The 27,040-nt window shown below is 41.4% G+C and overlaps 2 protein-coding genes and 1 long non-coding RNA gene across 7 annotated transcripts in view; 2 read left to right on the top strand and 1 right to left on the bottom strand.

Moving 5' to 3' along the window:
- The window catches only part of LOC124296964 (uncharacterized), a 181,690-nt gene extending 155,449 nt beyond the window's left edge, over window positions 1-26,241 (bottom strand). The window contains exon 1 of the long non-coding RNA XR_006906485.1: window positions 26,199-26,241. This is a non-coding gene — a long non-coding RNA (uncharacterized LOC124296964). The remainder of the gene's footprint in view (window positions 1-26,198) is intronic.
- Window positions 5-4,509, top strand: LOC124296957 (facilitated trehalose transporter Tret1-like). 5 transcript variants are annotated; one of them, XM_046747453.1, is made up of 4 exons: window positions 5-1,534; window positions 1,654-1,704; window positions 2,887-2,977; window positions 3,149-4,509. In XM_046747453.1, the coding sequence occupies exons 2-4, from the start codon at window positions 1,672-1,674 to the stop codon at window positions 4,504-4,506; spliced, it is 1,482 nt and encodes a 493-aa protein (XP_046603409.1). In that variant the 5' UTR covers window positions 5-1,534; window positions 1,654-1,671; the 3' UTR covers window positions 4,507-4,509. The 5 variants fall into 5 exon arrangements, with proteins under 5 accessions (XP_046603409.1, XP_046603407.1, XP_046603412.1 ...); XM_046747451.1 differs by having other exon boundaries at window positions 5-1,704; XM_046747456.1 differs by lacking the exon at window positions 5-1,534 and having other exon boundaries at window positions 1,687-1,704; window positions 3,136-4,509.
- Window positions 4,539-8,519, top strand: LOC124296958 (facilitated trehalose transporter Tret1-like). Its single transcript, XM_046747457.1, has 3 exons — window positions 4,539-4,985; window positions 5,293-5,487; window positions 7,015-8,519. The coding sequence occupies exons 2-3, from the start codon at window positions 5,427-5,429 to the stop codon at window positions 8,355-8,357; spliced, it is 1,404 nt and encodes a 467-aa protein (XP_046603413.1). The 5' UTR covers window positions 4,539-4,985; window positions 5,293-5,426; the 3' UTR covers window positions 8,358-8,519.
- Window positions 26,242-27,040: the final 799 nt, after the last annotated feature.

Below are 27,040 nucleotides of genomic sequence, written 5' to 3'. Positions count from 1 at the left end.
CTAAAAGTCTGTAACACTGATCATACCACACTATCCTTATCGAAGTGTGGTAAATCAAGGAAATCGAGTGTCGTATTGCTTGCATCGAAGACTTTTGTTCCTCTCGCTTTTGTACGCGTGTGTTGCTATAACGCTGTTAAATGTCAGAATTGCCAAATGTCTTCCAATTATTTCGACAACTCGTCATCTCAAACTTACTTGGAAGTATTTTATACTCAAACGGGCTCATAACAATCGTTTTATGTTTTACACAATTTGACCAGCGTGCTGGCATACAACGTCTGCGTCAGGAGGCTTAAATACTTAATGCCAATCAGCCAAACTGTGGAATCCTGTAATATTTTCATTTTCTACGACATGATTTAGAGATGTATAATCAATTCAACCGTCGTAGACGATGATAACGTTCAATAAGCTAATCACTAAGTTCACTTTAAACGATTGTATAAATGATAAATATGTGGTTATTATTATATAAATATAAGACGATCAATTGTCTGTAAGGATTTATGTAACTTATTGCTTTGTATAATGCAAATCTTATTTAATTATTTCACAGGGTCTTCTGTATTAAAATCCCAATCCCCAAACTCAAAATACACAGCAAAATAAACATCTATCTTTCTCGTAGTTCGGCTGAGCGTGAGCGCAAAAAATCGTGTGCTTTCCAACCAAGGAACACACATGTTGTTAAAAGTACCGAAAATAGCCACCTGGTGTCGCAGGGAAACTGGCCGATCTCACGACAAAAAAGACAGCCAAGTTACGGTAAAATCGAGAAACTCCAGATCCCAGTCTTATTGAGGTTTCCGGCCGTCCGATCGTCATGACTTACTCCTAGTGTCGATTCCAACAAAGTGTCAATCAACGAAATTCAGTACTGATGCTTGTTGAATGCGAATCATTATCCAATTAGTGTCGGAATGAGCATGATAACGCCAGCTGACTCACGATGTAACAATACATATCTTAAAACCAGAATCAATTTTATTAATGCGGTAAAGACGTACCATTCATAGTCTGTTACGTGAAGCCAATTTGATTGAACCTAGCTTTGTTTCCTGGAAAGGTAGCATAAATTTATTTTTAATTATCCTGACTGTCTGAGCAAATAGGCACAAGTGAAAATTCTCACGTTTTCTGTAAAATACAACATACTATCCTGGCTTTACGCCAGCGTAATTCAAACCGAATCAACTCCGTAAATCGAAAAACGACTTTTGCAAGAGGTCACAAACCGATCCATGCTCCTGCTGTATGTTTATGTGAAATCGTAACACCTTACGACTCTCACATGCTCACGTATCACATGACATGCGTAGTGACATTGACGCTGATAAGTGTATGTTCGTTATCGCTACGGTAGGGCTGCTTACAAGTGCGTCGGCTAACTTGCCCAGCGATAATTCTGCTCTGTTCTTGTAGAAATATGCGATTACAGCATAAATTATGTATCCGTTGCAGTATAACCAATTAAGTATGATCATTTGAAGCAGTGCAGTGCTTGATGTCTAACCAAGACTTGTAACAACTCGTGAGTATGGTCCAAATCCGTTATCTAAACATCATTAATACGAACAGTCTGTTATCTCATGTCGTGACGATCAACTGCGAACATTTGTATCACGAAACCGAATGATGTTGGTAAAATAGTGTGCAAGAGTCGCAACAATGGATAACGACAAGGCGGCTGCATCGAACTTGGTAAGTTGTGTTTCTACCATCTCTTCAAACTTATCCTTGAATATTCATTCTGCTCGCGAACTACGGAATATCTGACGATGACCCTGCACACGTGGATCTCCGGACGAAGCTCGCTATCGGAGAGACGTAGTCGAGCGTTGTGTCAACTTTTCGCGCCAATCCGAAAGCACTTTGGCTTATTGATATGATTGTGCCAGTTGGGCAGTGGTTGTCATTCCTTCGAGTTCAACGTGAGATGAGTTGGGTATATGGTTGAAGTCATTTTTGATATCAGTGTTCCGCGTGTTTACCGGTTAAAAATTGTGCTAACGATACAGGAAATTTTCAACTGCGATTAGCCGCACGAATCTTGAAATATTTGAATATTGGTTTGACACAAAAATCGAACTTGTCAACCGCTGTCAATATGTAAGAATTAAAAAAATATCCCAGAGGTGACTGACCCGCCTGTTCATCGAGTGTTCCGTGCGTGTATATCGGGACGTCGTTGCAAGGAACATGCGCGCGAGAAGTCGGAGATTATTTTGGTGAACCTACCAGGCCGAGGAGAATCCCAAGAAACGAAGAGTTGTGAGAGGACGGGAAAGACGCCGAAGGGGCGAAAAACAACAGCTAGCTCTTCGAGTAGAATCATCCAGCGTTTCGAGTCGTCTAAGCTTCCCAGTGATTTAACGACACGCGCGCTATTTTCACGTTCCATTTCCTTCGTCCGCAGTTCGCGTCGCCGTTTTTCCATTCACGTTTATCGTTTCAATTGTTTAACGCAACGTTTCATTGACTGTTCGGTTGATACACGATATGGTAATGTCAATCTCATTTAAACAAGATCTAATTACTTACGCGTTTCTATTAAATTTGTGCATCTCATAGTATGGAACTAACGTTCAAACTCGACCTGTGAAATTGATCCGAACTTGAAACCCGATCCTCTTGTTTTCAAGAATGGATGATATTGTGATGTATCATATGTTTTATATGCTGTATCTTACGGCTCCTCGGGCTATTATATCAATGCTAATTGTATATCGCGATGTTGATTCAAAACCCGATGAGACGAATTGTGGCGATTGTCACACTGCGATACTTGATTAAAAAAGGTCGTCGAGATCCGATTGCAGCATCATAGAATTTTTTAAACTATGCTTATCTGACCTATAGTAGAATAAAACTTTTCTTCTTAAGGTCGATAGGACGGAGATAACTGGTTCTTGCCAGCACAAAACCGACCCAAACGGGAGAACTCAGTGGAAGCAATGGATGGGCAGCATCACTGGTAAGTGTGCTGGATTATGTACAGTTTCAAAATCAAAAATTGTACCATCCAAGTTCGACTTATAGATCCATTTCAATAACTAATCACACCCTAAAACTTGAACCGAACTACGCGACTTGATTTCATCAGCTCTCACCACGAATTAAATTCTATATCAGTTTACGTTTACAGCAACGATGTCGATGATCTCCGCTGGCACTGTCTACGGGTGGTACACGACATGCATTTCCCGTCTTACAAGTCCCGAAGCTCAGGTGCATTTTACGACTGACGAAGGAGGCTGGCTTCTGTCTTTGACTGTCGTGGGGTCAATGATAGGACCGTTCATCGGAGCTGCTATGGCTGATAGTATCGGCCGGAAAAAGACTCTGCTGATATCTGTTCTTTACTTTATTATTGGCTGGGTAACCGTGATCTTTGCCCGAAGCGTGACAACGTACTACGTGGCTAGGCTGATCCTTGGCATCGGAGTCGGCGTTTCGTACACGGTAAACCCGATGTACGTTTCCGAGGTTGCCGACATAAACATTCGCGGTGCTCTTGGAACCTTGATAGCCACGAACGTGTTCACAGGTTCATTATTCGCCTGTGTAGTCGGATACTGGGCGTCCATACAGGTCCTGACAATGATACTTCTTTCGGTCCCGATTTTATTTTTGGCAACATTCATCTGGTTTCCTGAGAGCCCATATCACCTGGCAGCGAAGGGAAGATACGAGGAGGCTATGGCAGCCATCAAATTTTTCAAGGGCATCCAGGATGAGGTGGAAGTCAGGGAGGAGCTCGACTTTATTTTACGAAACATAAACGAGAACATAGACAGACAGAGCTTTCGGGAAAAGCTATCAGAGCTGCGTCGACCCAACAATCGCCGGGCTCTTTTCATCGTCATCGGTTTGATCGCCGCCCAACAACTGAGCGGGTCCTTCACCACTACTTCCTACTTGGAGGATCTCTTCAAGGACGCTCACATAGCCCTCGACCCCGACCTTGCGACATGCATCGTCTTGGCGGTGAGCCTGGTCTCTTGCACCTTGTCGACCTACACGGTGGAGAAGGCGGGTAGAAGGCCACTCCTGTTTGCCTCGACTCTGGGCACAACCACGACTCTGGGCATCCTTGCGACTTACATACTCCTGGAAACCCGGACTTCGATCGACATTTCGGTTGTCAACTGGATCCCAATTCTGGACGTAATCCTCTTCCAAATTGCGTACCAAATAGGCTTGGGAACTCTGACGAACTCTTTGATTGGTGAACTTTTCCCAACAAACGTCAAGGGCATCGCGGGCGCCACGATCACTGTCACCGACGGTATTTTGGGATCCACTATTTCGAAGCTTTATCAAGTAATCGGTGATCATCTCGGGATATACGTCGTTTATTACTTCTTTACTGGCTCCTGCCTTCTCGCGTTCTTCTTTGTTCTCGCATTTGTGCCAGAAACTAAAAACAAAACATTTGCTCAGATACAAATTGACTTGGGCGATAGTGAACTTCGGTGTGTTAAGCGAAGAAATAAAGACTGATGCTTTAAGCCGTGCAGATATTTTTTTGTCTCATCTAATCGTCTCCACTCGTTCGTTAGCATAATTTTTCCGTTAACACCTGACCGCGCCCCCTTCCCTTCTCCCTCGATCATCTTTCGGTATGCAAATGAAAGGAATACGGTGTGACTTACATATTGTCAAGCGGACATCGCGTCGCGAAAACATTTATTGAAACTCCGTAGCTTGGCTTGCAACTAGAAAAACAGACGCACATGTCACACAAGGCATTCTTATCATTGACAGTGTATGCCTGAATAACGGAGTTTGGTACAAGTTATGAAAATAATAACTCAGGCGTCGCTGATATAACTGAAATACGAACAATCTATTCGTGGTTCTCAGCTGACGATCATCAACATTTAATCAGTAACTGCGCGACTGCTTCGCTCGCACGAACTATTCTGGTGAGCTCGTATACAATGCAGTTGTATTTGTTTTTGCTGTTGCTTTATTCTGAGGTAATTACCAAGTACATTATTACACGCAGTTGAATGGAATTGAACTCATTTCTAGTGGATTGAACAGGCCACATCTGGATGGTACTTGTCGTAGCTTCGTGATCAAAGAAACAGATTCTTAATTACCGTGAGCGCTGAGGAGATAGAGAACATTGGTTTACTTTCTCCAACGTCCTCTCTCTCTCTCTTTCCTCGGCAACTGTCAACTCTGCATTCTAACTATTCGAAAGACTGGAAATTGTACCCACAAGACTATCATACAAACCATCGAAATGTATAAATAAAATGTTTCATTACTATTTTTCAGTAGAAATCTGTTTGATGTACGCACACACATTTATCATACTACGCATACTAGTCGCTTTGCATGCTGGTCAATATCATCATTCGAAAAACGAGTATATCGACTTAAGAGGCTTACAGGCTGATTTTGAGTAAATAATGAATAAACCGGCTGTGGGGAAAAGGACGCAATGGAAGCAATGGGCAGCTGGAATTACAGGTTAGTGTTTTTCGAGTGAATGATTGATGTGAGGCAATGGCTGAACACTAGAGCCTGACATTAATAGATACTCATTCATCACAATTCGACCAAGACTCTCGGCTTATCGCTCAGTTTATTAGCTTTCATAAAAGTTAATTTCAGCTAGTCTAGCGTCTACCAAAACGTTATCGTGTTTTGTGTGTAATCAAATCGTACTATTCATGATATGATATTCATGTAGTTGCAACTGATCAATCAAAACTTTATTCGAATCTCAGTCTAACTTGTTACACTACTTCGTGATATAGGAGTTGAAGTTTGAAATATCTTTATGGGGGTATATGGGTTTAAAAATTTCAAAAAATCTATTTTAAATTTTATTTTCTATCCAATAGTACAACATGTGAAGAATATTTTCCCCAAGTTTTAAGTCAATTGGAGTAAAAGTGTAGGAGAGAGAGCCTTCGGAAATACCTTTCTTCTTTTCTCAAAACTGTATTTTTGAAATCGGTGGCCAAACTTTTTTAAAAACTAGACCTTATTGAAATTTTGCACTTCTTCTAGATAGTATTGGCTAATGATTGAACAAAGAATTTTTTTTCTTCGATCACAACTTATTTTACGTGGTGTAAGGTGTACCGAAAATCGGACTTTTTTGCAAAAAGTTCTGCAAAAATTCAAGTTGAAATTATTTAAAAAATTCTTCGTTCATTCAGTAGCTATAATCACCTACTAACTGAAAATATTTGGTTTTTTGATGTCAAATAAAGCTAGCATGAGTTATCGTCACCACCGCGAAAATACTGGGTCCCTAAAAACCAGTTTTGAACAACTGAATTTTCAAAAATTTTGGATGAAAATTTTATCAAATATCGTTCAAATATTGTTCTTTTATATGCCTTAAGTTTGAATATGCTTTTTTTCAACCTTCGAAACCTGTGTAACCCCTTAATGTAGCAGCTGATTAGCATTTACAATGGGCATTCCGATAAAATTCGACAAGTCTGTGACACTCACCGCCTTCAAATTTTGAAACTGCCCTTTTGAATTCTTTTTGAGACTTAGTTCAGGGGTTATGAATTTTCCAAAATTCCTAATTTTGATGGATGCTTATCTTTCAGCTGATTCTAGTCCGTCACCAGGGGGTCACATCAAAAAATGTCTGAATTTTTTCTGTCACTGGCAGTATTGACTTTTTTCGAAATGAAATAAACGTTTTTTGAAAAACCGTTCACCATTCGAGAGATTTTCTCTCAGACATTCCTCCAAGTGACGTCTTAGCAAAGTACTGGAAGCGCCTGACAAACAAGCGACGACCGAAAATAGAGATTATGGAAAAATTATAACTTCCGAATCAGGTGTAGGAAAAATCTAAAAAATTCATTTGTACGTCGAAGCTTAGAGACTTTCACATAAAAATTAATTAGCAAATCGAAAAGGGTGGGGATAAGAGACTGGTCGAAATTTATTTAAACTCCACAATACAATCATGTCAAAATCTGGGTGCAACAAATTGTTGAATGAATATTTCATTTCTACCAACAGCCACCATGAGCATGGTCTGCGCTGGGACTGTCTACGGATGGGCGACAACCAATCTCTCTAGGTTGATGGATAAGGATTCTCACATCGTTATTACGTCGGACCAGAGTTCTTGGATAGTGTCATTGACAGGAATCGGCTCGATGATTGGACCCTTCATCGGAGCAGCCTGCGCCGATACGTTCGGCCGAAAAAGGACGCTTCTATTGACAAGTTTGCTATACGGAGTCGGCTGGCTGATCGATATATTTGCAACTAAAGTGGAAGAGCTGTACATCGCTCGCGTGATTCTAGGGACTGGGATCGGAATTTCCTACACGACAAATCCCATGTACGTCTCGGAGATCGCCGACGTCAACATCAAGGGCGCCCTCGGTACTTTGATTGCAGTGAACGTATTTACCGGGTCAGTTTTCACCTGCAGTTTGGGACCGTTCGTGGCGATAAGAACCCTTTCCATAGTTCTCTTCCTGATACCGATTCTCTTTCTGTGTCTGTTCGCCTGGTTCCCCGAGACTCCCTACTTCCTGGCCTCGAAGAAGAGGTACGTCGAGGCGGCTGAGTCACTGTCGTTTTTCAAAGGAATAACGGACAACCAAGAAGCAAAGAATGAACTCGAAGCAGTGATACTGAGCATAGAGAAGAACTCGACCACTCAAAAGTGGACGACCAAATTCCGGGAAATGTTACGTCCAAACAATCGCAAGGCACTCGGTATCGTCGTTTCCCTTATCATCGCCCAATTGATGAGCGGCAATTACACGACCATGGCGTACTTGGAGGTACTTTTCCAATCAGCGAATATCGGTATCAACACAAACTTGGCGACTGTGATAGTCTTGGTGATGGGACTTTTATCCTGTGCTCTTGCTACCGTCACTGTGGAAAAAGTTGGATGCAGACCGTTGCTTATGACCTCAACATTGGGAGCAACCGTCACCTTGGCGGTATTGGCGAGCTACCTCATCGCCGATCGGAACGGCTTTAACGTGACATCGGTAAACTGGCTTCCGGTCGTCACCATCATTCTTTTCCAGCTCGTCTATCAGCTCGGACTTGGCGCGATTCCTGATGCCCTCATCGGCCAGCTGTTTCCGAATAATGTTAAAAGTATCGGCAGTGCCATAGTTACCATTTCGGACGGGGTTTTTGGTCTTGTTGTTGCCAAGTTGTATCAAGTGATCGGAGATGCCGTGGGTGAATACGTTGTGTACTATATATTTTCCGCTGCCTGCTTCCTGGCCTTCCTATTTGCATTTGTCTTCATACCGGAAACGAAGAATAAGGAGTTTGAAGAAATCCAACAAGATTTGGCTGTCAGCAGACTTCACTGCTGTAGGAGGTGAAATGAATCTGTTTTAAAGAACATTTGTCGTGCGACGTGAAGGGACACTTTTTTCAGTACTTATTCGAAAGCTTGCGTTTGTCGTGAGGTACATTAAGCTATTGGTCACTGTGCATTATAGGAAGAGGATGGAAAATATCAATGTAACCACCTGGAAAACGGAGGTGATTGTAGATAATTCTTCGATCCCAAGACAAAGCAATAACATTTTTACACAAAGTTTACTCTTGGGAAGATTGCACCATCCGAATTTATCGAGCAGGAAATGCTGTGAGTCCATACTGATTATGACATTAGCGCAACTCCGCAAACCAGGTACGGGTATGTGCTACGCTAAGGGTAACGTGTAATTATGCTAACGAGGCGTGATGATATCAATTACCGCATAAAACTGGTGCGTGCTGACAGCCACCTTCTAACTCCTGCAGAGTATTCCAGCATTTGCAGATCCCAACTTTGCTAAATATCATTCTACGTACACGGATATGGCAAACGCTTCTATAAACCAAACGTGCAGGTCATTTCCGTTTTCGAACGTTATACACGTATAATCTACGTTGAAAGTAGCAAGTTTCAATCTTGTATACGATGTTGTGATGGTTTCTCATGGTCAGAAATTATAAAAGGTATGAGAAATGCTTTTGAAACCTACATCAGTTGACGCCATGTTACGTTGACTAGGTTGTTAGCTGTTTCGGTTTAATGGCAGGTACATAACGTGGGTTTCGTGAGTTTTGCAATGTACAATGAGTAATTTTTGCAAGATGAGCGTTGAAGATTGGTCTTTCCGCCACGGTGAGTCTTAATATTTTTAAATGAAAAGTTCGAGGACCCCAAAACTACGATTGGGAATTTGTTATAAATCGTCTCTATAATACATTTTTCATCAACTTGAAATAATCCCCTGGGCCGTTTTTTTTATTTCTTAAAAATTCGTCAAAATTGCTATGTATAATAACTTGAACGCTAAATAAGCTGGTTCATTCTTATGATACGAGTTTGAATAAATATTTAAGTAAGTTAAAGTACTTGCAAATCATTATTGTAATAGTAACATGAATATTTTATTCAAGTATTTTTCAACAATCACTAAAAACTAGCCATATTTATAAAATTAATAAAATAATTTCTTTTTTTGAAAAATAAATTTTTATTTGAAAAAAGTTACACGAACTTACAATGTACATTGAAAGTACAAGTACATGTACATGTACATGTACAAGTGAAAAAGTCACATCCTAAGTATGCAGAAAATTTACTCAAAGCTGTTCGGGAATATAACAGCAGACATCTTTGATTTGCAAATACTCAAAGTTATAAATATTCAAATACATTTTTTTTAGTTTCTTGCTTGAATGAAATTTACTATGTTTTCTTTAAATTTTATGTAACTTTGAGTTTTTTTTAGTTCAAAACGTACTAACAACAAAATACATACACATTGTAAGTTCGTGTAACTTTTTTCAAATAAAAATTTCTTTTTCAAAAAAAAAAATTATTTTATTAATTTTATAAATATGGCTAGTTTTTAGTGATTGTTGAAAAATACTTGAATAAAATATTCATGTTACTATTACAATAATGATTTGCAAGTACTTTAACTTACTTAAATATTTATTCAAACTCGTATCATAAGAATGAACCAGCTTATTTAGCGTTTAAGTTATTATACATAGCAATTTTGACGAATTTTTAAGAAATAAAAAAAACGGCCCAGGGGATTATTTCAAGTTGATGAAAAATGTATTATAGAGACGATTTATAACAAATTCCCAATCGTAGTTTTGGGGTCCTCGAACTTTTCATTTAAAAATATTAAGACTCACCGTGCCGCGTTCAGATAAGACTTTGTTCTCCTCAGTTTATGAGACGGCAGCAGTGCGAAATAATAATTTATGAAGACACCAGGTGTTGTTTATACTCGCTCGCTAGACCCATTCTCCAAGCCTCATGATTTATCTTCCTCAGAGCTACGGCGAAGCTTCACCGCCGCTTCTGCAGCTTCTTAATCGGTGGGCAGGATCTGAAGCTTGCGATATATCTTATATTGTTTATTGATTGCGTCGAAGGTAATTAATTATCATCGCCCAACGGTTGCTACTCATTATTCTCAAAAGACTCTGCTCCTATGTTCCACAGAACGCATGACCCCAATAATGAGAACACGTCTTTAGTTCCTCGACGATGTCGCAGCATCACATCGTCGATATATCATACATCGAGTGAAATAATTATTTAGACCGACATGCACGGCAATTAGGAGCTGGTTTCAATTTCCAACTTTCAAAAGTGAGCGACACATATACGTAGATATAAATTTCAGAGCAAAAAGGGCGGAGTGGATTCTCCCGGCAGTTTTAATTCTATTGCAGGCACTTCCCGCTCGCAGGTATTCCAGACCACGTCCAATTTGTTTCTCCCAGTCCACGCAAAGCATTTTATATCCGGCACTCGTAGCAGCAGCAAGTGGGGTACATACCCATGGTTGCCCATTAAATCCTGATTTAACGCCAGTTCCATGGCGAAGTTTAGTGGGGCAGATACGTCTCGTTTAATGGATCAACGAGTATCGCAGCGCAGAACTGCGACGGTTCAAATAGGTTTCATCTCGAACGTGATCCGTATTAAGGTAAAAGCTAGTTGAATTTAAACTGCGTTCGACGCTTTTGGTGAGTATTGAAGGATCATTGAATGAATTCGTTTCTGATTTTGAAGGATGAAATTACTTTCGGCTTTTTGCCATAACGCGGTCAGCACCTTCTGGCGCAACAGCGGGACACAATCATGTTGTTCGCGTAACCTTATATGTTCCGTGAAGGATTAATAACCTGCGGGCCACGAACCCCTTCGCGAGAAAATGTTACCCATAAAAAACACATCCGGGTATATGTGTCAAGCCGACCATAAGGGGGTCTGGGATATTAAGAAGTAGCCTGCCGATATTCAGGCTGTAAATCAATTCAGTAGAGCAGCGGAAAAGCCGTCTGGATAATCCTACGACTTTTTGGGGCGTAAGACGAACGACCTATTTACCACCGGGTGCGGAAACTTTGAGGTCTGCAAGGTATTTCGAGCCACCTTTGATACTAATTTATCGATGTGATTGGATTTCGTTGTTCATGAAACCGTCGGTTGTCGATGTTGGTTCGGCGTTCAATGTCGGACTGAGATATTCAGTTTTCAAGCTGGCACGACACGTTTTTTTTTAAATCGTGCAATAAAGTCAGAACTCCAGGATTTACGCTCGGCAGTCTTGTTACCTGAAAGCTCGTTAAGCGAGCAAATACGAGTGGGAATAGCAAACTGAATAGATGTCGGAATCGATTCATTCCGCCGTTTGGAATGTAAATAGAACTGTGAGAAATATCGCCGAATCAATTGCTAATACACAGATCCTAAGTAAAGCAGATAGATTTTGGTGAACGCCAACCACACTTCCTATCGTATTTTTAAAGCTTGAATAACCAACGTCGCCGACTGTACAAGCTCTGGAACGTCGAAAATTGTTCGGCACCCATTAGACAGACAGTCGACGCTCCTACTTCGATAAAATCTGAGCTTGAAAAGAATTCATCGTACAGGCAGGTATACAGTAAAGTAAAGTGCAAGTCGATTTTATTTGCGAAATTGGTCAGCCTCTTATACCATCGCCTCAATTTTATAAAACTTGTTCGCCGGCCGGTGGTCAGTCTAGGATTACCCAATAGCCCGGAAAAGTGAACTTCCGCCCTCTAGAGCATTTCTATCGGATATGAGAGATGTCGGAAATAGTAGTCGGGTATGGAGCTTATATACCCAGCGATGTATTCAGGGCACCAAATCCAAATAACGATTCAGTCACTTTTCGAACCAATTTGAATGAAAGCGAAAAATTGGAGCTGAACTGCTTCTGTAAGTACGTTACGTAGTTGGTCAAATCTGGTTCGAAATCTAAGGGACACGGAAGTCACGACGTACGTAACATAGCTATATAAATCATAAGTTTCCGAAGTTATCAAAGCTTAATTTATATGACACGTGCCAGATATTTCTAGAGTTTGTTCAGCTGAAGATTAAATCCTGGAAATCCATCTAATGGACGTAACGCTTTCTGGGCCTCGCAAGAGATTTGTAAATTATTGATCTGATCCACTAGGTGATTGGCCTGGCGTGAAAGGGAGGCGTGCAAAGGGTGGCAATAGTGACGGGGCGAAACGATTCAAGGGCCGATCAAGCGTAAGGAATGTCTGTGATCTCGGTTACCCCCGCGACTTTGAACACTCGGCTGATTCTGTGCCTTCACTTCCGCCGGAAGTGGGCCATCGGTCGTTTCTACTCAAAGATTTTCGGTTTTTCTATACCTTCCTTTCTCCTGCCTTTCAATCCGTCAACCAAAAAGGTAGCGAGTGACTTATCCCTGTATACTCAAGTGTTGTTTAGACATGTGAATGGAATTTTTCATTTCTTTTATTTTGGAAGGCTTGATTATAAAGTTACATCTTATTCCGCACAATTTTTACCTCACGACAAGTTCAACAACAACAAACTGATTTCTTAAATTTATGTGAATTGCTCGAAGTAAAACGAGCGATTCAATCTGCAATTGCGTAATTTGTTCGAACGACCGCGGGGAGACGTGAATTTGAAAGTCAAATAGTCGGAGATTCTATTAACCTGTAAAATGGCAGCTGGAAACGTCGACGGAATGAGGACTTTATAGATGCGCTATTACTATCGTCTCCCGCTATTCCAAATCAGTTAATCTTTTCCGGGAAATGTTGACCGGATTTACACGTTTTCCCAAATCCTCTTGAAGCCTACAAAGAAAGTATCCGAGGTGTACGTCGTAGAACCTCGAAAAAAAATTCTTGCTTACATGATAACTTGGCCGTTAGAGGGATAAGAATCACCCCAAATAACATCTGAAGGTAAAAACAACCCATATATTGTCGTCGTTTCATGGTGAATTACATCCAATTGGTTTCGTATGAAAATTGCACGTCTAAGTAACAAAGACTATGGAAAAATCTATTTTTCAGGATAAACTGTATGGGTGATTTTCTACCCTTTAATCGGCTGAATCAGCACGAACAAAAATTCGTGTCTAATGTTTGTTACTATGTATTTTAATGTACAATATATCACAGAGCAATAAAAATCGGTGAGTACACATTTCGGAAACTTCGGCGAACATCACTCTACACCAGGCTTCTGAGGTGCATCACTTTAGAAAGAGGTAAGCTACTGTCAACACCTATCGAAATGTAGTTTTCACACGAAATGTTCGATGGAAATAACTAAGCAGACGGACAGCTATAATCTGGATATGGAAATGGATATGGCTACGGCTATGGATAAGGTTGGGTTACCGCAGAGCGAAGTGGGATTGGACAAGATAAATGTGGGGAGATGGCTTGAAGAGTGGACAGCCATCAGGACTGAAGGAAAGAAATTGGCTCGAATCCGAATCTTTCGCATCACCCACAGGCGACAGAAAGATGGACAATCTAGAAGGTAGAGAAAGTCAATTGTAGAATAAGATCTCTTGAGAATGAGACGTCGTCTTGAAGCAGCTGCTAACCCACACAAGAATCCGAAAATTCATATATTCAAGTTGCTCTTTTTTTTTTTGTTTGAATGGTTTACTGCAGCCGTGACTAGGAAAGGCCTTTTGGAAAATAGGTAACACGTAATCGAAAGTGTTTTTTACAAAGGCTTTAAAAATGAATCCTTATTTTTGAAGATTGAGTCAAGTTACTCGTGCATACATTTGATCGTAACTTTAGAGTGAAAATTGCAGTGCAAAATCCCCCGTAAATTCAACCCGCATTTGATTAGGTACGATTCCGAGGCTAGGACACTTGATGTATACTGTCCCTGCATATACGGTGGGCTGCGATGCACTGCATCGTCAACTTCGTTGATATTGGAAGTGTTTGGCTTATGGGTGTCATAAAATCTCGGTCTGAAAGCGTCGTAAAACTCAGAATTTTCATAGCAACTATATATCGCCACCATAATATTATATACAGATATTCCCTTGAAAGCCGTTAACGGTGCATATTTACGAAATGCGTAAGTTGAGTTCTCAGGGTTGGCTTGAGTCGAACTCGATGCACCGAAAGTCAGGGGCATGAAAAAAATGTTACAGTGTTTCGGGAATCGCATTTCAATTTGGAAGTATGTGATACGTTCATTAATGGGTTCCCAGTGGCTTATTATTTTTATGGAATTAAAACTAAAACAAAATTTCTTTCTACAGAAATTTCATATGTCTATGACCAAAGTATCGTTAGTTTCTCATGTCACTTGCATCGTTAGTCATTGGAACACCAGATTGAAGTTAGTAAACGTTAATATAACGAAATATTAAAACTAACATCACTGTTTTAATTTAGAACGCCTTTAAAGGAGTTTTATTTCCAAAATCTGAATACACTTTGCTTTTTGAAAAGAGATTACTCAATTTGAGATGATCGTACAGTTGTAAAATAATGATTTTCTCTACAAGTGAATCGTTACATTAACGTTACGAACTTCACTCTCTTATTGGCATCTAAAATTTGCTTGGAAAAGAAACCATATATCCGAGGAAACTCCTTCCCGTTTTGATTCTTGATTTGAAACAAAAAATAGTGAGCCACTGGGAACCTATCAATGAACATTACTGTACAATGTACATACAGAGTAAAAATACATCGAACGTAATTGTTTCCCCAAGAATTGTTTCTTGTACTCATCTATTCTTCGATTTTGAGTGCCAATCTGATGGATTTCTGTTATAGGTATAAAAGGAGAATATGGCCATAAAAAGAGAACAATGTCGACGCTTTGTCCTGCGTAGTTGGACAGTTAGGATCGCGATTGAGCAATACCCTTGGTATTGAGCTCGCCGTCTGTTGTATATAAGTTTTTTCTCATCTATATATCCGCCTTCCAGTCTACCAGCTCCATTCTACTTGTATCTATATGTCACCTGCACATATCCCGCGAGGATTTATCCCGCAGGTATTTCGCAACAGTGATGTTATATGACAAATAAAACACTAGAATTTCATATTTCTAGAAAACTGCAAGGTGCGGTGAGAAAGGATAAAGTGCTTCAAGTTTTAGGAGATTGAAAAATGGAAAATTTTTACCGTATCGGTTACACTATTCCGAATGCAGTTAATTTTTCCTTGACTATAATGACCGGGCTAACTGTTGAAGAATAAGATTCAACAAAAACTAAATTTTGATTAGTTAATCGACGCGTACGTGGAAAACGTACTGCCAAAGTAGCAAAAGCGACTTCTATATATGGTATGTAATAAATATTGATACGCTGAACTATGATGCGACGATCTTTTGTCGCGGTGGAATTGGCCCCACTGGAATGTGCGACATCGTTTCTTTGGCGACTGAGAGAGAAAGCTCGTACAACAAAGAAAATAGCGGTGAGTTCCGTAGAAGGGAAAACGCCAAATTGCAACATTTTCATTCCTGCTTTATTTATCCGCGTTTCTTTCTTGTTCTTTACGGCTGTGTCTGTCGAATGTGAACTTTGTAACCTAGTGGGAAGTGATAGAAATCGGTTTGTCAAGAAAAAATACGGCGGAACAAAAAATGCGGGGGTTGATTCTATCCTTTTTCCAGATCACGTACACACATCTAGAGAAATATTCATTAAAGTGTCTCGACGAGATGATCACCGCTCCCTACTCTACCATGACCACCACTGAGGTGGTTTCACAAATTTTAATGTTGACCTTTCTTAGTATTTTCATACAGTGTTATTTCAATCTTGTATTATTGACTTCGTAAAATATTAGAATATATTAATATTCCCATGAATTTGCCTTTCGATAGCACAATTACCAATGTTTGTACCTGAATTGGAATCGACGAAAGACAAGTGGCATACAAATACTGTGACGACTGCGGGACACGAGGCAAGAAAAATCAGCTATCTATGAAACCTGACTGGTGATTGTATATTAAATTAAGTAGCAACATTATGAAATACTGAAAAAGTAACAAGCGTGGCATTAAACCAAAGTAACGTAAAAAAGAAAACATAGGCTTCGTTTTACATCTCGATAGTTGAATGTCTGTAACATTTCCCTTTACGTGTAACATGCTGTACCATGAGTTTTTGTAACGGCGAAACGATCCATGCGCCTGAGGCAGGCAACCAGAGTACAGCTGGTGTTTAGGTTGAGCACCGTATCACACCACAGTCATCCAAAATGTCAAATATTATTTGTCAGAATAACCTGTATGATAGGAAATGTCGAAAATGCTGAAAAATTAAATTCGAACAATTAACCAAGGCAATAATGTGGCAGTTAAGAGTAGAACTGTCATCAAATTCAGTTATTCATCGCGATAATAGAGTGGCGGGATACGGTGCTCAACCTGAACATCAGGCGTAACCTCGGTTGCTTACCTCAGGCGCACGGATTGTATCGTTGGTAGAAAAACTCGCGGTGTATCTTTATATTCAGTCATCGTATAAATATATGAATGAGTGTTTAATTATCATCGAACCGTCAAGTTTTCAATCATTTTGCTGTAGCGCGATACTTTTTCAAAAACTGTTGTTCCAAAAATAATAATCACAATACTTATGCAATTTTAATTCGATTAAAATTTTCACTCTACTAGAATTCAACAGCTTGCAGCAAGCAGTATTGACGCATGGAACCAGCCAAAAATGGAACACTGGCGTTTCCGTAATAGACAGTTGAAAATATAACAAATCGACAAAATACATATTCCCATAGAAATCACCGTTAGGTAGCGTCATATTTCAAACGTCGGGACACCAACCATCAATCATTGGTAAATAAACCTTTCGGCTGAACAGCGTTCACGCATCGAAGGGTGAGCTCGTTTTCGGTTCAGCTTATTTTATCCTCAGTCCTTTTTAAATTAACACCCCCATGCCCCTCTGGGTGAGACAACCGCGCTCTGTCCACAATTCACCAAAAGGCCACCAGGTACTTCATACCAGGCATGTGGATATAAATTATACGTGTACTACTATACCCATGCATGCGTTGAGCTTTTGAATTATAATTCCGGATTATAATTAGCCCGTTGATGTGTAACCAGATTAAATTGATTAATTGCAGTCAATTTCGAAAGATTTTCAGGTTTTTTTATTTACTGTCACAACACGTTGTCTGAAGAGTATAAAGACCGATACCTACCCCTAGGTAAATTTTTGTGACCTGTCTTCGTCGGGCAAGTGGGCCCAGGTGGGCCTGGGAGCGTTGGAGGGTTCTGCTCTATCGACTTTACCCAACGGGCTCGCACCGACATTCGTAGCAGCCAAAGTAGTGTCGGTATGGAAGCTTCAGATTGAGTCCATACAAAGTGAGTACGTAAGACTACTTGTCGACTGCGACTTACAAATATCGATCACCTCGATCATCCTCGGGAGTAGACGGGTAACTGCGTCCACCGCCAACCACCGCAACAACCGCCAAGCACCTCCAACGATGGTCAGCCACCTCCTCCCACCACCGGCCACCTTCGTCCTCTTCGTCTACCTTGTCGACGCCCTCCTCCTTCGCCCCCACCCTGCGTCATCCTCGTCGTCCTCGTCGTCCTCGTCGTCCTCGTCATCCTCGTCCTCCTCGACAACCGTCGATCACTTCCAACCACCTCCAAACACCTCCTACCATTTCCGAATACGTCCAACCACCTCCGACTACCACCGACCACCTTCGTCCTTTTGGTCCCCCTGCTCCACCATGTATTCTATAACATTAATGTTCATAATTATTCGAACAACTTTTCATTTGCTCTTTCGAACTTGAATTTTCGTAGGCATAGAATCGAAACGTTGTTTTAGCTGGTCGCAAGTGAAGTATCTGCGTTGGGTGGAGGAGCAGAATTGTTTATCGAAAAGTATTCGGATGGAAAAAAATTCAGAGTAACTGTAATACATCACGGATGCGCTAATTTTGAACGAGACGAAATGGATGCTTCGTATATGAGACGGTATTTAACGCTGCGTAGTGATGTAAAGACCTGGAAAGGTAATAGGGAGAGAAAGAACGACACTTCTTAACACTTAAAGTGTATTTTAACACACATTTGAAAGATACGAGCAAAATTTTTCATCATCCAACTGTCGCAGAACGGCAGCGTTATTAGCCGACCCGTTTACTGAAGAATATGTCTAAACGCAGCAAAAAGAGCGTGGGAGCAAGAGGAGAGAAATGGCGAGCAAAAAAGCACCTGCTGAAAAATGTCGAAAACTCAGGTTCTCGTTTTTTTGCTGTAACTTTTGATGCGTTGATCGCAGCGTATTGGGACTGCGCCCAATCGATTTCTCTCGCAAAATTACGTCGCAATAGTGCGTAGGAGAATTTATTCCAGCACTTTTAAAAATCGCGAAAATTTTCGCCAAAAATGCAAAGGGGTTAACCTTACTTTTTCTTCATTTTTCGAGCCGAAAATTTTTGGTCTCAGATTCGATTGAAATGACCCTTACCTGACCAATTAGACCATCAGGAACTCAGAAAACACAGCAAAAAGAGCGTGGGAGCAAGAGGAGAGAAATGGCGAGCAAAAAAGCACCTGCTGAAATATGTCGAAAACTCAGGTTCTCGTTTTTTGGCTGTAACTTTTGATGCGTTGATCGCAGCGTATTGGGACTGCGCCCAATCGATTTCTCTCGCAAAATTACGTCGGAACAGTGCATCAAAGAATTGAGTCCAGCATTTTTTTAAATCGTTGAAATTTCCGTCAGAAGTCTAACGTGGTTAAGTTGAATTTCTTTCGTGATTTTCAGAGCAAAGAACATTTCGACTCGTTAGCTGACTCGTTAACTGAAGAATGGATCTTTGGTCCACGCCTGGCGATCGAAGGGCCAAGCCGCTTCAGTCTGCAATTGGCAGGAAAGATAAAGTGCGTATTTCTTGTCTGGAATGTGAGAACTGAAATCATTATACGTCATATCATATCATCGTACATCTGACATCTTACATCATACATCGTACATCATACAACGTACATCATACATCATCATACATAGTATTAAAGGTCGAAACCAAAGTTTGGAAGTCGGATGTTCAGAAAGTGACGTCACCAATTCAAAATCAGCTAGCCGAATTCCTCAGTCTGGAAACAACCGCGCAGTAGAGCGGACGGATGAGAGTCGCGCTCCGTAAATTTCGAGTACCGGGTTCTCAACCTTCCGGATCCCGCGCTTCGGGTCCGCTACGTATTTCGAGTACCGGGTTCTCAACCTCCCGGATCCCGCGCTTCGGGTCCGCTACGCGGTGAAACTCGACTTCCAGGATAAGCGCTCCGTGGTTCCCGGTTCATGTTTACAATAAATTATTTCAATTCGTTTTTCGCGCAAGCCCAAATTCGGTAGCTGTCAGTCCGCTAATAAAATTTCTCGACTTCCAGGATAAGCGCTCCGTGGTTCCTGGTTCGTGTTTACAATAAATTATTTCAATTCGTTTTTCGCGCAAGCCCAAATTCGGTAGCTGTCAGTCCGCTAATAAAATTTCTCGACTTCCAGGATAAGCGCTCCGTGGTTCCTGGTTCGTGTTTACAATGAATTATTTCAATTCGTTTTTCGCGCAAGCCCAAATTCGGTAGCTGTCAGTCCGCTAATAAAATTTCTCGACTTCCAGGATAAGCGCTCCGTGGTTCCTGGTTCGTGTTTACAATAAATTATTTCAATTCGTTTTTCGCGCAACCCCAAATTCGGTAGCTGTCAGTCCGCTAATAAAATTTCTCGACTTCGAGGATAAGCGCTCCGTGGTTCCTGGTTCGTGTTTACAATAAATTATTTCAATTCGTTTTTCGCGCAACCCCAAATTCGGTAGCTGTCAGTCCGCTAATAAAATTTCTCGACTTCCAGGATAAGCGCTCCGTGGTTCCTGGTTCGTGTTTACAATAAATTATTTCAATTCGTTTTTCGCGCAACCCCAAATTCGGTAGCTGTCAGTCCGCTAATAAAATTTCTCGACTTCGAGGATAAGCGCTCCGTGGTTCCTGGTTCGTGTTTACAATAAATTATTTCAATTCGTTTTTCGCGCAAGCCCAAATTCGGTAGCCATCAGTCCGCTAATAAAATTTCTCGACTTCCAGGATAAGCGCTCCGTGGTTCCTGGTTCGTGTTTACAATAAATTATTTCAATTCGTTTTTCGCGCAAGCCCAAATTCGGTAGCTGTCAGTCCGCTAATAAAATTTCTCGACTTCCAGGATAAGCGCTCCGTGGTTCCTGGTTCGTGTTTACAATAAATTATTTCAATTCGTTTTTCGCGCAACCCCAAATTCGGTAGCTGTCAGTCCGCTAATAAAATTTCTCGACTTCCAGGATAAGCGCTCCGTGGTTCCTGGTTCGTGTTTACAATAAATTATTTCAATTCGTTTTTCGCGCAAGCCCAAATTCGGTAGCTGTCAGTCCGCTAATAAAATTTCTCGACTTCCAGGATAAGCGCTCCGTGGTTCCTGGTTCGTGTTTACAATGAATTATTTCAATTCGTTTTTCGCGCAAGCCCAAATTCGGTAGCTGTCAGTCCGCTAATAAAATTTCTCGACTTCCAGGATAAGCGCTCCGTGGTTCCTGGTTCGTGTTTACAATAAATTATTTCAATTCGTTTTTCGCGCAACCCCAAATTCGGTAGCTGTCAGTCCGCTAATAAAATTTCTCGACTTCCAGGATGAGCGCTCCGTGGTTCCTGGTTCGTGTTTACAATAAATTATTTCAATTCGTTTTTCGCGCAAGCCCAAATTCGGTAGCTGTCAGTCCGCTAATAAAATTTCTCGACTTCCAGGATGAGCGCTCCGTGGTTCCTGGTTCGTGTTTACAATAAATTATTTCAATTCGTTTTTCGCGCAACCCCAAATTCGGTAGCTGTCAGTCCGCTAATAAAATTTCTCGACTTCCAGGATAAGCGCTCCGTGGTTCCTGGTTCGTGTTTACAATAAATTATTTCAATTCGTTTTTCGCGCAAGCCCAAATTCGGTAGCTGTCAGTCCGCTAATAAAATTTCTATAACTTTACAATCTTCTCATAATCTTTTTGGTAAAATACGTCGATAAAAAAATTATATTAAACCTTAGACATTATTTTTAATTTGTTCTCACGCTGAAAATATTTATTAGTATTCGAGGTATAACTCGAGGTGGTTGGCGGTTTTTGTTGGAGGTGCTTAAGGGTGGTTGCGGGTAATCTCGGTGATTCAGGAGGAGGGGGACGAGGATTTGTGCTCGGTGAGTAAAACACGTTTATAATATTTCATGGCAATTGTAATTATATTTTATCTAAAATATTTCAAACTAGTCATGTTTACATTAAATTATTTCAATTCATTTTTCGCGCAAGCACATGTTCAGTAGCTATGAATAAGCTCATACAATTTATTATATTATTAATTAATTAATTAATCAATTACTCAATTATATTAAACCTTACACAATATTTTCGATATGTTCTTATACTGAAAATATTTATTACTATTCAAGGTATAACCTGAGGTGGTTATCGGTGGTTGTTCGTGGTGGTTTAAGGTGGTCGGAGGTGGACGAGGAGGACGAGGATTTGTGCTCGGTGAGTAAAACACTTTTATAATATTTGATGGCAATTGTAATTATATTTCATCTGAAATATTACATACTTGTCATGTTTACAATAAATTATTTCAATTCATTTTTCGTGCAAGCACATATTCAGTAGCTATGAATAATCTTGTACAATTCATTATATTATTAATTAATTGACTAATTACATTAATCCTTACACAATATTTTTGATGTGTTCCTATACTAAAAATATTCATTACCATTCCAGGTATTACCCGAGGTGGTCGGAGGTGGACGAGGAGGAGGACGAGCTGGACGAGGAGGAGGACCAGGTGGACGAGGAGGAGGACGAGGTGGCCGAGGAGGAGGCGGGGTGGGTCGTGGGAGAGGACCTCTCCTCTCCTCACAGGAGGGGAGGGGGAGGGGCAGGGAAGGAGGAGAGGTGGCCGGGGAGGGGGAAGGGACGGGAAGGGAAGGGGAGGGGAGGGGCAGGGAGGAAAGGGGAGGGTAGCGGGGAGGGGCCGGGAGGGAGGGAGGAAGGGAGGGCGGGAGGGAGAGAGGGAGGGTGGGAGGGAGAGAGAGAGTGGAGGACGGATGTCGATGCGAGCCCGTTAGAGCTAATAGAGCAGTACACCCCCCCCCCCCTCCCCGCACCGTCCCTCCCTCCCTCCCTCCCGCCCTCCCGCCCTCCCACCCGCCCTCCCTGCCCTCCCCGCCACCCTCCCCTCCCCGCCCCACCCCACCCCATCCCTTCCCGTCCCTTCCCCCTCCCCGGCCCGCCCACCTCTCCCCCTTCCCTGCCCCTCCCCCTCCCCTCCTCTGAGGAGAGGAGAGGTCCTCTCCCACGACCCACCCCGCCTCCTCCTCGGCCACCTCGTCCTCCTCCTCGTCCACCTGGTCCTCCTCCTCGTCCAGCTCGTCCTCCTCCTCGTCCACCTCCGACCACCTCGGGTAATACCTGGAATAGTAATGAATATTTTTAGTATAGGAACACATCAAAAATATTGTGTAAGGATTAATGTAATTAATCAATTAATTAATAATATAATGAATTGTACAAGATTATTCATAGCTACTGAATATGTGCTTGCACGAAAAATGAATTGAAATAATTTATTGTAAACATGACAAGTATGTAATATTTCAGATGAAATATAATTACAATTGCCATCAAATATTATAAAAGTGTTTTACTCACCCAGCACAAATCCTCGTCCTCCTTATCCTCCTCCTCGTCCACCTCCGACCACCTTCAACCACCTCAGGTTATACCTTAAATAGTAATAAATATTTTCAGCATGAGAACAAATCAAAAATAATGTGTAAGGTTTAATATAATTTTTTTATCGATATAATCTACCAGAAAGATTATGAGAAGATTATAAAGTCATAGAAATTTTATTAGTGTACTGACAACTACCGAATTTGGGCTTGCGCGAAAAACGAATTGAAATAATTTATTGTAAACACGAACCAGGAACCACGGAGCGCTTATCCTGGAAGTCGAGAAATTTTATTAGCGGACTGACAGCTACCGAATTTGGGGTTGCGCGAAAAACGAATTGAAATAATTTATTGTAAACACGAACCAGGAACCACGGAGCGCTTATCCTGGAAGTCGAGAAATTTTATTAGCGGACTGACAGCTACCGAATTTGGGCTTGCGCGAAAAACGAATTGAAATAATTTATTGTAAACACGAACCAGGAACCACGGAGCGCTTATCCTGGAAGTCGAGAAATTTTATTAGCGGACTGATGGCTACCGAATTTGGGCTTGCGCGAAAAACGAATTGAAATAATTTATTGTAAACACGAACCAGGAACCACGGAGCGCTTATCCTCGAAGTCGAGAAATTTTATTAGCGGACTGACAGCTACCGAATTTGGGGTTGCGCGAAAAACGAATTGAAATAATTTATTGTAAACACGAACCAGGAACCACGGAGCGCTTATCCTGGAAGTCGAGAAATTTTATTAGCGGACTGACAGCTACCGAATTTGGGGTTGCGCGAAAAACGAATTGAAATAATTTATTGTAAACACGAACCAGGAACCACGGAGCGCTTATCCTCGAAGTCGAGAAATTTTATTAGCGGACTGACAGCTACCGAATTTGGGGTTGCGCGAAAAACGAATTGAAATAATTTATTGTAAACACGAACCAGGAACCACGGAGCGCTTATCCTGGAAGTCGAGAAATTTTATTAGCGGACTGACAGCTACCGAATTTGGGCTTGCGCGAAAAACGAATTGAAATAATTCATTGTAAACACGAACCAGGAACCACGGAGCGCTTATCCTGGAAGTCGAGAAATTTTATTAGCGGACTGACAGCTACCGAATTTGGGCTTGCGCGAAAAACGAATTGAAATAATTTATTGTAAACACGAACCAGGAACCACGGAGCGCTTATCCTGGAAGTCGAGAAATTTTATTAGCGGACTGACAGCTACCGAATTTGGGGTTGCGCGAAAAACGAATTGAAATAATTTATTGTAAACACGAACCAGGAACCACGGAGCGCTTATCCTGGAAGTCGAGAAATTTTATTAGCGGACTGACAGCTACCGAATTTGGGGTTGCGCGAAAAACGAATTGAAATAATTTATTGTAAACACGAACCAGGAACCACGGAGCGCTTATCCTCGAAGTCGAGAAATTTTATTAGCGGACTGACAGCTACCGAATTTGGGGTTGCGCGAAAAACGAATTGAAATAATTTATTGTAAACACGAACCAGGAACCACGGAGCGCTTATCCTGGAAGTCGAGAAATTTTATTAGCGGACTGACAGCTACCGAATTTGGGCTTGCGCGAAAAACGAATTGAAATAATTCATTGTAAACACGAACCAGGAACCACGGAGCGCTTATCCTGGAAGTCGAGAAATTTTATTAGCGGACTGACAGCTACCGAATTTGGGCTTGCGCGAAAAACGAATTGAAATAATTTATTGTAAACACGAACCAGGAACCACGGAGCGCTTATCCTGGAAGTCGAGAAATTTTATTAGCGGACTGACAGCTACCGAATTTGGGCTTGCGCGAAAAACGAATTGAAATAATTTATTGTAAACATGAACCGGGAACCACGGAGCGCTTATCCTGGAAGTCGAGTTTCACCGCGTAGCGGACCCGAAGCGCGGGATCCGGGAGGTTGAGAACCCGGTACTCGAAATACGTAGCGGACCCGAAGCGCGGGATCCGGAAGGTTGAGAACCCGGTACTCGAAATTTACGGAGCGCGACTCTCATCCGTCCGCTCTACTGCGCGGTTGTTTCCAGACTGAGGAATTCGGCTAGCTGATTTTGAATTGGTGACGTCACTTTCTGAACATCCGACTTCCAAACTTTGGTTTCGACCTTTAATACTATGTATGATGATGTATGATGTACGTTGTATGATGTACGATGTATGATGTAAGATGTCAGATGTACGATGATATGATATGACGTATAATGATTTCAGTTCTCACATTCCAGACAAGAAATACGCACTTTATCTTTCCTGCCAATTGCAGACTGAAGCGGCTTGGCCCTTCGATCGCCAGGCGTGGACCAAAGATCCATTCTTCAGTTAACGAGTCAGCTAACGAGTCGAAATGTTCTTTGCTCTGAAAATCACGAAAGAAATTCAACTTAACCACGTTAGACTTCTGACGGAAATTTCAACGATTTAAAAAAATGCTGGACTCAATTCTTTGATGCACTGTTCCGACGTAATTTTGCGAGAGAAATCGATTGGGCGCAGTCCCAATACGCTGCGATCAACGCATCAAAAGTTACAGCCAAAAAACGAGAACCTGAGTTTTCGACATATTTCAGCAGGTGCTTTTTTGCTCGCCATTTCTCTCCTCTTGCTCCCACGCTCTTTTTGCTGTGTTTTCTGAGTTCCTGATGGTCTAATTGGTCAGGTAAGGGTCATTTCAATCGAATCTGAGACCAAAAATTTTCGGCTCGAAAAATGAAGAAAAAGTAAGGTTAACCCCTTTGCATTTTTGGCGAAAATTTTCGGGATTTTGAAAAGTGCTGGAATACATTCTTTCCTGCACTATTCTGACGTAATTTTCGGGGCGAAATCGATTGGGCACAGTCCCAATGCGCTGAGATCGATGCATCAAAAGTTACAGCCAAAAAACGAGAACCTGAAATTTCGACATTTTTCAGCTGGTGCTTTTTTACTCGCCGTTTCTCTCCTGTTGGTCCTACGCTCTTTTCTCTTCGATTCTTGAGTTCCTGAGGGTCTAATTGGTCAGGTAAGGGTCATTTCAATCGAATCTGAGAACAACTATTTTCGGCTACCCTACCCTACCCTACCCCTCCCACTTCTACTCCTATTTCTACACCTACTCCTACTTCCACTCCTGATACTACTTTTTCACCTGATCCTCTACCTACTCTTGATTCTACTCCTGATCCTTCGCCTATTCGTACTTCTACTCCTACTTCCACTCCTACTGCTACTCCTACTCCTAATCCTACTCCTACTCAAACTCTTACTTTTCCTACTTTCACTTCTATTTCTACATCTTCCCCTGATCCTACTCCTACTCCTAATTCCACTTCTGATCCTACCTCTACTCCCACTCCTACTCCTGATCCTATTCGTGATCCTGATCCTACTTCCAATCTTACTCCTGATCCTGATCCTACTTCATCAAATATTACGAAAATGTTAAACTGACCAAGCAAAAATCCTTGTCCCCCTCATTCACCTTGTTCTCCTCGTCTTCCTCGTCCTCCTCCTCGTCCACCTCCAACCACCGCAAACTACCTCCAACAACTACCGCTAACCACCTCGGGTTATACCTGGAATAGTAATAAATATTTTTAGTATAAGAACACATAAAAAATATTATGTGAGGATCAATATAATTAATCAATTAATTGATAATATAATAAATTTTACTAGCCCATTTATAGCTACTGAATATGTGCTTGCGCGAAAAATGAATTGAAATAATGTATTGTAAACATGAGAAGTTTGAAGTATTTTAGATGAAATATAATTCCCATTGCCATCAAATATTATAAAAATGTTTTACTCACCGAGCACAAATCCTCGTCCTCCTCGTCCACCTTGCTCTCCTCTTCTTGTTCGTCCTCCTCCTCGTTCACCTCCGACCACCTCCAACCACCGCTCACCACCTCGTGTTATACCTGCAATA

This window comes from Neodiprion virginianus, chromosome 2 (assembly GCF_021901495.1).
Source record: "Neodiprion virginianus isolate iyNeoVirg1 chromosome 2, iyNeoVirg1.1, whole genome shotgun sequence".
NCBI lineage: Eukaryota > Metazoa > Arthropoda > Insecta > Hymenoptera > Diprionidae > Neodiprion > Neodiprion virginianus.
This window is presented reverse-complemented; position numbering and strand designations above follow the sequence as displayed.